Source organism: Taudactylus pleione, unplaced genomic scaffold, assembly GCF_031769625.1.
Source record: "Taudactylus pleione unplaced genomic scaffold, aTauple2 ptg000154l, whole genome shotgun sequence".
Taxonomy (NCBI): domain Eukaryota; kingdom Metazoa; phylum Chordata; class Amphibia; order Anura; family Myobatrachidae; genus Taudactylus; species Taudactylus pleione.
The window spans coordinates 6,394,914-6,408,470 of record NW_028284556.1 but is presented as its reverse complement, the minus strand read 5'-3'; the positions used below and the strand labels follow the sequence as shown (position 1 = coordinate 6,408,470).

The window sequence follows — 13,557 nt, the reverse complement described above, 5'->3', positions numbered from 1 at the left end:
GTAGTATTACACATTCTTCATCTGCATACTGCATACCAGCTATTGTGTATGCTCCCAAGAATTCCATAGAGAAAACCAAAATGAACAACTTAGTTGCAAACTCCAATAACTATATCTGTCTAATTACTACCCCCATTGACTTAATGTTTGTGTTGCTTTCCACTGACTGTCACCCTGCTCACAAGCCATCGGCCAGAGAAACCCTGAGCACCTGTAACCATGTACAACTGCCCCATAACTACAGCAATCCACAAACACTACTGGGATCAGTTCAAGAAGCACCATATTATTTATCATTCTACTGACCATTTCCTATAGCACCATCAGCAGTGAAAGTATACGGTTGCCATCATCACATTGCTCATGCTACATCATCTGTAAGCGGATACAGTTCACCATTATCTACCACGTCACTTTACCATTACCACACTTATCATTGTATCTGTATAACTGTTCATCTCATACCTCTCCTTTCTCTGTAATCTTCTCAAGTACCATGATAAAATGTGGAGCCTGCGCACATACTGCCATCTATAGCCTACAACTAAAGAACCATCTCTTCTTACAAAGAGATAGTCACAGGCTACAGGTGGCAGTATGTGTGCAGGCTCCTCGTTTTATCAGGGCAATTGGCTGTTATTATCCAGTCTTGTTTTATTACTGCTTTGTTTCCTATTGTAAAGTACAACAAAATATGCAGACGCTAATAAGTAACCGTTAATAAGTAAATATAGCATTTCTAGGAGTAACTGTAGCTGGTGCAAAGTGACCTTATATGTCATACATGCACTGTGTACCAACACCCCTAGAGCCGTTATCTGATTCTTCTGAATTACATCCATTCTGTGCCCAAGAACATCATGGGTAAACTTGGGTGTTCTGTCATTCTGCATTAATGGAACCCCAGAATGCCCCACTTGCTGCGCCATTGAACTCAGCAGTTTCACACATACCAAAGTGTTTCTAAGGCCTATGGAAAGACATCCAAATAGTGGAAAACCCAATTGATCCTCATCCTTTCACTTTGAGCCCACTCTAAGGCGGAGCCAAAATGTTAAAGCAGACACATTGGCAACCATTTGTCCACATAATCTGCTCATCCCACACATCCTAACAAGTACAAGATTCTGGATGAACTAGGAACAAACAAAATGTGGATTCTATATATCCATTATTACTAGTATTGCCGTACGCATTGCACACATAGTGACACACAATACCAACAGTCCCAATGTACCTTCATTCTCATTGTTACTTAAAACTGAGCAATATTTAGGTAATGAAGGGGTTGTACTAAAAAGGTAGGAAGCCGGACTCTGATGTCCATCTCCATGCTTGTTATATTACAGGCATGGAGTCACAGTCTCTGTATGTGGAGGCAGAATGTAGAGATGGGGAATGGACTTTGTTTTGCACTGCGCAGACATCGCTACTGGTGTATTTAGGATTTTCAAAAAGCTTGATTGGTGTTCTACCCCAGCAGAGTTATAGTAAGTGGTAATAATGCCATGTTACTTTTATGCCTAGCTGCAGAACCAGAGTGAACTGCGGGCTCCCACCGCTGAGAAAGCTGCTTTTTTCCTGGATGCAGCTATTGCCTCTCGTAAGAGCAGCCAACGGGATGAAGATGACCACAGAAACTCTCACATGCTCTTTACATTGCACATTTATCAGTACCGCATGGAGAAGAGTGGGAAAGGAGGCAGTAAGTATGAACGTTCTTTTGCATTCATAGTTTTACGCAGCTTTATCATTTTGTCTTTCATTGTTTTTCTGCCCCTGGTAAAGCAATAGGACTTTACAGAAGATATGTGCACAGATACATATCGCTGACAGTAATGCTCCAATATACTGTACTGTATTTAGTGCCCTTTGGACTGACATGGAGGTGTAATAGGGCATTGAACCCTGTCTCTTCATCCTGGTTAAAATATCAACTTACCCAATCTTGGTATATTGTTTTTTTCTTTAACAAAATAGATTTTGGTATAAAGAAAAATCATAAATGAACTATAATGAAACACGCGGCATAGACACAGGCTGGTCAGGGAGAGGCAGCAAGATGTAAGATGACTATATATAAGTAGAATAGAGCTTGATCAGAAGTGACAACACATAACAGAAGACCAGGAGCTCTGAACTAAGGCAATTCTCACTGAGGGGAGCGCTGAGAGTCGGATACCGCTCTGTGTTGGAGGGATTTATTTTCCAGCTGATTGATGACGAGAATGTGCATCAAGGAAACAGAAGAAGTGCTCATTCCCATCCAACGCTACATTGACAAAGTCATGTACCATAGTCAGTTGCTTTTTACATGATGGATTTCATACTGTAGCACAAAGGGTTGTAGGGACAAAAGGATGTAAAATGCTCATATTTTTCATAACAAATATTTGAATAAGAATATGGCAGAAAATGGTACCATGAGAAATGGTTACAGATTGGATATTTTGCCCATCATGCTACCAATGCAATGCACATTATATGCACAGAGCATTATTTTATAACTGTGAATATTATACAGAGAAATAACAGTATTGTATAAAGAGTAGGGGCAGGCGTCCTAGTTGTTACACCAGGCGGCTATAAGGCAGAAGGTAATGGTAAGAGAAAACAATACACATCAGTGATTTGTGACTTTGGGGCCTATATATCAAGATGTTTTTTACGTGCAATTATGCAGTAACTGCAGTTTCTGCATAATTTTATGCATTGTACCTACAGTATGTACTAATAGCACAATGCAGGAGATTTCACAGAAATCTACGGCAAAGTGCCAACTAGCACTTCCAATCGCAGTCCCCATTATTATCTATGGGGACTCTGATCTGACCCCTATGTACTAAACTCCAAAAAGCAAAACTTTTCGGAGTTTAGCAACGGTAGTTTACACCATCTTCAGGTTCATCTTCAGATGGTGTAAACTACTATTTGCCTATGAAGGCTCCCTGTGCAGGAGAGAGGTCGTTCGTTCTTTCCCCTGCAGCCCCCGGCCGGCCCTGGAAGCTGACACTGCGTGCATGAACAGTGTCAGCTTCCACCAGGGAAATCTTTCACTTCAGTGAAAGACTTCTCCTAAATGCCGGGGATATAACTCACGGGGACAGCGGTTACCGCAACTGCTGTCCATGCGAGTTCCCCGTAGTTCATAGCCAGGATATTTTGAATAAAAAATAGAAATATCCCCGGTGAGTTAGGTACATAATAATCTCAGCAGAACCGCAATTATTAGAACATAGACCCCTTTGTGTTTGAATGGTCAACGGATGTTTCTGTGAGATGCTACTTACTTAGGTATGTCTTTGATTACACAAGTATTCTACCTCCATGTCACGTCTAATGTCTTAATTTCCCTATCTCTATGCTGTATGAAATTAGTAATACAGAGCATGTAACACTTTGTATTGAGAAAAGAGTTGTGGTCTATCTACTACATATTCAGAGTGACATAGTGAGATGTGCAGTGAAGGCACACCAAGGATGTGTGTGAGGGAACCTTATGGGACATATTCAGTATTTTTTCATAAATTCTTTATTTTCAAGAGAAATTTTAGAACGATTATCGGTATCAGGCAAACAAATAGATAAATAGAAACACATTGCATACACAAATGAAGTATAAATAGTCAGCTGCTTAACATCAAAAACATCAAATATAAATACAAGAAATAGTCCAAACCGCCTGCGCCCTGGGACTGCAGCCCAGTATACGCCCAGGAGCTCACTCCTCCAAATATATAGACAAAGAAATGAGTATTTTCCAAAAGGTGCTGTCCCCCAATCCAACTTAAATCCACACGTCTTCTCTTATTCTGACGTTGTAGATATGGTACTCCAGATAAGGAAAGAAAAAATATATATGTGGTAAACGTTTAAACTCCAATGTACAGAATGCTTTTTAAAATCAGGCTAAAGGACTCACCTAAACTAGGCAAGATACATTCCCATAAAGGTATCTTTAATTTTTCACGTCATGAACCAATCACTGGATAATGTACACTTTTCTCTCTTGGGAATAAACTCACCTGAGACCAGGTATAGATGTTCCCCAAAAGGTTTCTTTATACCCCCAAATTCACACTACATGAACATCTCGTAGATGAAGAAAAGTTCCTTGATTAATTCACCCTGAGGAAGGACCTGGAAGGTCAGAAACACGTTGGTGTTTTATGGAACTTCATAGCTGAACTGGACCAACCTATACATCCTAAAGACATCGGATGAACTTGCTCAACTTCAGTCCGGATGAAGTGGTGGCTTTTTGTTTTAGGAATCCAGATTATGCTTGGAGTTCATTACTTTTTATCTGTTTGGAAATAAATACTTTTAAGGAGAATATTTAGACTCAATAAAGGAACTTTTCTTCATCTACGAGATGTCCATGTAGTGTGAATTCAGGGGTATAAAGAAACCTTTTGGGGAACATCTATATCTGGTCTCAGGTGAGTTTATTCCCAAGAGCGAAAAGTGTACATTATCCAGTGATTCATTGGTTCATGACATGAAAAATTAAAGATACCTTTATGGGACTGTATCTCGCCTAGTTTAGGTGAGTCCTTCATCACGAATTTGAAAAGCATTCTGTACATTGGAGTTTAAACGTTTACCACATAACATATCTACAACGTCAGAATAAGAGAAGACGTGTGGTTTTAAGTTGGATTGGGGGACAGAGCCTTTAGAAACGCTCATTTCTTTATCAAAAACATTAGAGCAGAAATAAAATGAGCACAGTTGAATATTGGCATGAAACAGCTGAAGTGTACACAATAACACAGAAGCAGAATACAACACAAATAAAGACAGTAGACAAGTAAAATGAGCAAAAGAAAGTAGTGGGCAGGAAGAAGAAAATAAGGGAGAAAGAGGTGGTAGTGAAAGGGAAAGAGGGACATCCAGAGGCAGACAATGCTCATCTTCTAAAAAAGAAAATAGAAGAACAAAAGAATGGTAGGGAAAGCAAAGTCCCCAAGGGGGTACCCCAACTAAAAGTTCAGGCCTGCGGCACAAGAGCTGCATAGGACACTGAAGATTTAAAATCAATCCAGCTAAACCATAGTGCCACAAATTCCAAATGTTTTTCAGGAGCTGAGAAAAAGATGTTGTCCATAGCCAAATAAAAATCGAGTCGTTGACACCATTCCCACACTGTAGGGGGAGTCTGAGAGCGCCCTTGGACTGGGAGTGCTGCCCTGGCAGCATTGTTAATGTGCTTGAGGAGCGACTTTTTATACCGTGAAACAGGGATGGTTGAATGAGAAAGAAGCCAGAAATCAGGGCCAGAGGGAACTGAATGGCCCAAAATCTCTGAAGCCAAGGCAATTATTTTCTGCCAAAATGGGATAATGAGTGAGCAATCCCACCAAATATGTATCATCGTACCCATTTTCTTGCAGCAACTCCAGCAGAGAGGGGAGAACGTGGGGAATATTCAATATTTTTAAATGTGTGTGTTCCATGCTTTTAAATTTATGACATTGGGCGGGATGTATCAATTAAAAAAACATGTGGCAAAATATATAGATGGCATTGCCTATAGAAGCCTGTGGGCCTCTTTTCATTCTCCTGGCGATTGCACATGTGCAATTGGACTCCTGGGTCATAAACCTGGCTGTCAGAACTTGCTGGGACTTATACAGGTTGAGTCTCCCATATCCGTATATTCCATAAACCGAAATATTCCAAAAACCGTAGTTTTACCTGATGTCATGACGTCATCGGGGGCTTGAACAGGTGACTCTGGGCACGATAGGTGACAGGAACTCTGCCTGCACTTTACCACCACACTGGAACCACTCAACACTGCTTGCAGCACCCACCGGACCCCTCAACCCACCAGACCAGGCACTAGCAGCCACCCTCTGGTCCACTGTGCCCAGTGGACACCCCCGCGGCACCCGCCAGACAGGCTCCAGCGGCCACCCTCTGCTTCAGAGAGCACAGCAGGACCGCTCCCACCCGCAGCACTCGCTGGGTCCCCAACAGGCCACCGTCTGTTCCTCTGGTGCTAGACCTCCCGGGGCAAGCACCGCACCGCACACCCCGCCCAGCATCCGCCGCACAGGCACTAGCCAGCAGGATCGCGGCACTCGCTGGCTCACCCACAGTCCACCTTCCGCGCCAAGCACTGCACCCGCCGGACAGGCACGAGCATCCACCATCTGCCCCCAGGAGCACAGCAGCACACACCAGACCCATCCCCTATTCGCGGCACCCGCCGGACCCCCCCCCCCAACGGACAGGTACCAGCAGGCCACAGTCTGTTCCACTGAGCCAAGAGGCACCCGCCGTCTCCCTACCTCACAACACCTGCTGAACCAGGCACCAGTGACTACATTCAGCTCTACTGAGCCTAGATTAAGGTATATTAATCTTTCTATTTCTTGTGCATGTTGTAACCCCTGGCACTGTATACCTCCCTCTACAGTCACTATTAGGCATTGTGTACCCCCTCTGTACCTCCCTCTATAGTCACTATTAGGCATTGTGTACCTCCCTCTACAGTCACCATTAGGCATGGTGTACCCCCTCTGCTGGCACAGGGCATGATGTAGCCCTTCCTATAGCTTGTATTGCGCATGGCATACCCATCCCTGCAGCTGGCAATGAGCATTGTCCACCCATCTGTGGCATCCATTAGTGACTGTGACTCCATGTATTTAAAGCTGCGTACCCACAAGCTATATCATTCCAAATTGGATTGACAAATTGGGCATTTTGTGCAGTGTGTATGCTCGATTTGCGTGCTCCTGCAACTTTGTTATATGTTTTGAAACCTTGTCTCATGCACAAAATAAAATATTTTTTTGTACATTTTATGTGTTTAAGGTGTATTGCAACATAAATGCATTTGGGTTTTCACTCCTGGGTCCCATCAATTAAATACCTCATTGAAATATAAAATAATTCCGAATTACGGAATAATCCGATATCCAAAATGCCTCTGGTCCCGAGCATTTTGGATATCGGAGACTCAACCTGTAGTAAGAGCTGTCCAGGGAGGTAAGTATTCATGTATAAATGCTGGTATGCATACACTAGGGGGCGGGGTGTATTGTATAGTAAATGCAATACATGATACGGGTGGGTATGATATCCAAGCTGTCGGGATGCCGCTGTTCAGAATACCGACAGCGGCATCCCGACAGCCAGAATACCGACACCCATAGGAACTCAAGGTAAGTCTTTTCCCTACCCTAACCCTCCCTCCCCGATGCCTAAACCTAACCCCCCCCTTACTAATGCCTAAACCTAACCTCCCTCTCCCCGCACCCTAAACATAAGACCCCCTCCCCGGTGCCTAAACCTAACCTCCCCTCCTAGTGCCTAAACCTAACCTCCCCTCCCCACACCCTAAACCTAACCCTCCCTTCCGGTGCCTAACCATAACCCTCCCCCTAACGCCTAAACCTAACCCCGCTACCTAACGCTACCCTACCCGTGCACCCCGATACTTACCATTCGGGATGCCAACGGTCGGTATCCCACATGCCGAAATGCCGACTACATCCCTGTGATACATCCCGCCCATTGTGTTTTATTATTATTACATCATCAATAACATTTGTCTTTTTTTTTTACTTTCTTATAAACCTTTCATTATAGTCTCCCTTTATGTAGCGTTGCCATGATTACCCCTCTGTCAGAATATAATGTTTTGCTTAACAAGATACAGGATAATGTTTGGTACACACCTAAACCATATCACTCCTGATCTGACCAACTCTATGATCTTCTCAGTGATTAAACAATCTTGGGTACATCTGATTTCTAGTGTACACACTAATCATTTATTCTTCTGATCCAAATGGTAATCTGTCATAAAGCTCATAACAAAGATTACATTTTGCAATGATCTATGGGCAGAAATGTCAGACCGATGATCGTAGATTCATTCACACTACAAAATGTGCATGATATTAGCTAATCGTTTTCTACATATGTCGTGCTGTACATCAGCTCCAATCATCCGATGCAACTGCTTTAGGAATGGTAATCAAACCCTGGTGCTGTGAACACACGCTGAGATTATTGGACCAAGCAGCAGAAAATTGACTGATTGGCCTGATTATTGCATAGTGGGGATTATTGAGAGGTGGACGCAGTGCTGATATGTGCGCAGTTTTTCAACGTATTTTGTACTGCACATGCATCTGACTTGGATGCAATATTAGTAGGTGTTTCTGGGAGGTAACGGGTGGTGAAGCGGCTGCATTCAATGATACGCAAAATGAAGGCATCATTAAGACACAGATGCGACTGTGGGCCTGATTCAGAGCCGGACGCTATTTGTGGGCGGTCATTCCAAAAAAGGGGCCGGCTATTTAAATTGAGCGCTCGCTCTTTGCGGTTTGTTGACGCCTCTATGTCTGAGCGAGCGAACGAAAAATGCGCTCGCTATTTTGTAAAGACACCCCTTTGCCGTTCGCAACACATGTCATCTCCAGTATTTATTAGATTAATCGGGTACATCGAAAAGCATCTGAACTGCTCGCAGTGCTTGTGGTAGGTTTTTCCTACCGCAATCACTGCGAGCAGTTCAGGCTAAAAGACAACAAAGTGACGTGGTCGATGACGCTCCTTTACTAATTATGCACTCCCATTAAACGCCCTTTTGACCGTTTGGCATGCCTGCGTTCGGATCTCCACTCCCCCATTTTCAAGCACCTTCCCCTGTTACCACCCACAAACGGTACATTCTGTCAATCAAATTAGCATCCCCTCGCTGTTTTGCGAGCGCACGATTTCCGAATGCAATGACTGGTTTGCGCATGCGCATTACGACCCATATGCATGCGCAGTTGTGCGAACATCGCTCAGAGCGAACGAGCGACCGCTAACGAGCGGCTCTGAATCGGGCCCTGTGTACCCAGTGTACATCTACGTAAATGGGTGTATATATATATATATATATATATATATATATGCCACAGTGAAGTGTAAAAGCATCAATTTTTTCAAGTCTTCAATGCAATCCCAATGTGCTACAATTAGCTTAAACAACTCTGAATGTAACCAGAAATACATAACGCCATGAAGCCTACAATTCTTCTGTAATCAAACAAGACAAACATCTTATTTTGCAATATATGAAACCAAGTGCCATTCAAAGCCAGGCATCTTCTAATGTATGAAACACTTTAGGGCAGATTAATTTAGCCGGGGGGATTACCTTGTACCGCATCCCTGCATGTTAAGTCCTCCTGGGGCAGCGAGGAAAAATCTGCGTTAAATGCTCCAACTGGGGCTTAATGTGTGTGGACTTAGGGCCTGATTCATTAGTGCACGGTATTTCACTGCTGAACACAGATTCCCGATGTCCGGGTATCTGCGCAGGCGCATTACCCGTTCTGCGCATGTGCAGAACGGGTATGCGATCCCGCTCGCAGACTGGCAGCAGACTGGCAGTGATTGACAGTCTGCTGCCGTTTGTGGGCTGGGGGCGGGTGGCGATGGCCTCCGTTTCCTGAAATGGAAGCGTGTTACCGCCGTTGGGGGGGAGGGTAGAGGCCAGGATCTCCGTCAGGTGACGGAGATTTCCTGGCCTAGTCCCCATGGGTCACCTTAGCCGGAATATGTTACGCAGATTATCCGATGCTGTGTTGGACAATGCAGCTAAGTAATGCACAGGAGGCGTGATGCCTAATGCTGCATTACCATATCTGCAAGGGTCGCAATTGCAAAGCTGCCTGTGTGCACTACACACTACAGTATATGCCTGCGTGCACTAAACACTACAGTATATGCCTGCATGCACTACACACTACAGTATATGCCTGCGTGCACTACACACTACAGTATATGCCTGCGTGCACTACACACTACAGTATATGCCTGCGTGCACTACACACTACAGCATATGCCTGCGTGCACTACACACTACAGTATATGCCTGCGTGCACTACACACTACAGTATATGCCTGCGTGCACTACACACTACAGTATATGCCTGCGTGCACTACACACTACAGTATATGCCTGCGTGCACTGCACACTACAGTATATGCCTGCGTGCACTGCAGACTACTGTATATGCCTGCGTGCACTACACACTACAGTATATGCCTGCGTGCACTACACACTACAGTATATGCCTGCGTGCACTACACACTACAGTATATGCCTGCGTGCACTACACACTACAGTATATGTCTGCGTCAACTACACACTACAGTATATGCCTGCGTGCACTACACACTACAGTATATGTCTGCGTGCACTACACACTACAGTATATGCCTGCGTGCACTACACACTACAGTATATGCCTGCGTGCACTACACACTACAGTATATGCCTGCGTGCACTACACACTACAGTATATGCCTGCGTGCACCACACACTACAGTATATGCCTGCGTGCACTACACACTACAGTATATGCCTGCGTGCACTACACACTACAGTATATGCCTGCGTGCACTACACACTACAGTATATGCCTGCGTGCACCACACACTACAGTATATGTCTGCGTGCACTACACACTACAGTATAATTTTGCGTGCAGCTTTGCAATTAGGATCCTTGCTGAATCTGGCCCTTAATGCAGAATCTAAGGGTTCACTTGCCCTACCTGCGGGTTTACTGCTTGGGGAAATGGACTAATAATTGAATAGGTGTTCTACCCCCATTTATGTGTGGCACCATATACAGAAAAATCTAATAATGATTTTACTAAGCAAGAGTTTTCTAACATGTATGATGATTTAGGTTTATAATTGTTTATAAAATGAGCAATATTTTGTTTGCACAGTAGTACTGAATCTACAAAGTACATGTCTTAGTCTTATTTGTGGGATGTGTAAGGCGCAAAGCGACATGTTAGTGTTTGGCTCAGGGTAATTCTTCAACTGTTGAAGGTTAACCAGTTTTCCTTTCTTTTGGCAGTGTCGGGAGGCCGCAGTCGATTGCATCTTATTGATTTAGGAAGCTGTGTAAAGGTGCAGAGTAAAAATAGAGATGGAAGCACAGGGTTATGTCTCTCTCTGTCAGCTCTCGGCAATGTCATTCTTGCTCTGGTCAATGGAAGCAAGCACATCCCATACAAGTAAGCTATGTATACTAACGTGTAGTATTAACAAGCTGTCATTTTATTCGTGTATAGAGCCTTTTGTGTGCAACAATGCAGAGGTATATGCACACAGAAGGTACTGCCTACTCTCCAACATGACTCCTTCCATCAGGTAGAAAATGCTCTGCTCCTGGACTTCCCACCTAATTAATGATCGCAGATACATGTGTTAAGGCCCCCATACATTAGAGATGGATCGCCGCGATCCTGCGATCGGATCAGAAACGCTGATCCGTCGGTCAGAAATGCCGACCGGTGGATATCGATGTTCCGCTATCTGTCGCAGGATCAGTGAATTTCTACATGTTAAATTTCACCGATCTGCCAAACACGATAATTTTTTGATCTCGATCTTTCAAATCTGTGAAATCCAACATGTTGGATTTCACCAATTCGCCGACCCGGCATCTCTGATCCGTCTATGATATATGGAGGCCTTTAAACTAGGTAATTGATGAGACAGGTTTTTCAACATAGGTGGCTACAATCATAAATTAAGAAGGAAGTCCAGGAGCAGAGCATTTTTTACCTGATGGAATGGATCATGTTGGTGGGTAGGGATAGTACTGTAACCTGCTGCTTAAAAATGTACAGTTTAAAAATGGAAGCAAATAACTAACTGGATACTGTTGGTTGCAGAACCTTATTTTACACAGTTACCTGTGCAACATGTTTCATAATAATAACTCACTGTGTCAGAAATATGTCCCAGGTTGGCCCACGAATGGCCCATCTAAGCTCCACATGTGGATCTTTTAAACTGTGTCAGCCAGTAATCATTGCACCTGTGCACCAACTAGGAGAAATGGAAACCATGCACTGTGAGTTCTCCTTGAGGAATGAGTTTGGGAAACACTGTTCTAGATCAATATAGGAAAAAGTGCTGCATAAACAATATATTGTATCTTACCATAAATACTGTTTTTATTGTTTGTTTTTTATCATCTGCTTTTTTTCACAAAGATTGTTAAGATTGTTAAAATATAAATTTTATGGAAAATGGGTTATACTATAGTACATGAAATGCCAGCATCAGGATTCAGGGTACCCGTGCACTGTACTTTTATCACATAAGTGATGCAAAGAAGACACATATTTTGCAGAGTTGCAAAGCCCGTGGCCACCCAAACAGGGCTATTCGGCGAGATTTGAGGATAGGTGATTGTGGACACATCTGTAGCAAGCAGAAGAATGCTATGCAACACCCACTTAAATGATTTCAAAACTATTCCATGGAATATTCAACAATTTGCACATTTGGCTGCAGATTTGCACATGTCACTAGTGTAATTTGGCCTATAGTTGTGCACACGGAAGTCCCGCTATAGCTTTTGTTTGCCCTGGAATTCAAACTATACCAGAAAACTGAATGAATTTACGACTGGAGCAATTTACTGGCTGTAATGACGTGAACTGTGGGATTTACAAATACAATGTCTCAAACAATTTACAAATGAGCTCATTCGTTTAAAATAAAATACATCAATTTATATTGTATGCCCCCAGAAAAACATCTATGCCTATGTCCATATCCAGATCTGACATGTGCTTCCTTAGGCATGGAGAGTCGTATCTAAGGACCATAGGGGGGTTTGGGAGGCTCAATCACAGGCAAAGTATACGAAGGGCATGTTTTTTAAATTGAATATTCTTTATTGAATTTTTGAACTAACACCCAACAACAAATAGAAAATGCAGAATGTTTGAATTAAGGCAGATGTGAAAACACATATAACATACGACATACTTTGGAGAGAAACATATAGCAATGTACACAAGAATAGAATATGATACATAAATATCAGGTTATGTTGAGTACTCTTTAACCTAAAATTTTAAACAAAAATGACTGGAAGGCGCCATTCAAGACAGTGAGTCTGGAGAAAAAGAGAAGTACATTATATAATCCTTGTTCCTCCCCCTTAAATAATACAGATACCCCAGCACTACCAATCTTAATATAAGGATCCCATAACAAAGCAACAGGGAATATCATTATAAAAAGCATCCACATCTATCCAAATATCAAAAACATACATATACCCCAAAGTAAATAAATATAAATCAAACCTCCCCATAACCCCCCACCCAGTATGGCCTAACCCCAACCCAGGCATACTTGGATCCCTTAAAAGAGAAAATACCCTCCCTATCCCCTTAAGCTAACTAACACTAACTAAACCCCCCCAACCCAAGAGAAGGATTTTAAGAACCACATGAGTGACAAGGACAATAAACGTATTGGCCCTAAGCTAGGCTAAGCACAGTTCCCCCGCATTATACTGATATAGAGTTCCTCCTTATAGCATATTTTGCAATTTACAACCATATATAGCACAGCAAATAAAATAAAACAGATACATAGTAAAATAACAATATAATAGAGTAATAGGCAATAAAAGTAATGACTCAATTATAAGTAAATCAGTCAAGGTGGATCATCCCTCTCCAGGCACTGTAGATAAAGCCACGCCAGGACATC

General features: G+C 42.9%; 1 protein-coding gene across 1 annotated transcript in view; it reads left to right on the top strand.

The window, feature by feature from the left end:
- The window catches only part of KIF26B (kinesin family member 26B), a 507,120-nt gene that overhangs the window by 430,660 nt on the left and 62,903 nt on the right, over window positions 1–13,557 (top strand). The window contains exons 9-10 of the mRNA XM_088474362.1: window positions 1,528–1,705; window positions 10,892–11,051. Of these exons, the coding sequence (XP_088330488.1) occupies window positions 1,528–1,705; window positions 10,892–11,051 (338 nt within the window). The remainder of the gene's footprint in view (window positions 1–1,527; window positions 1,706–10,891; window positions 11,052–13,557) is intronic.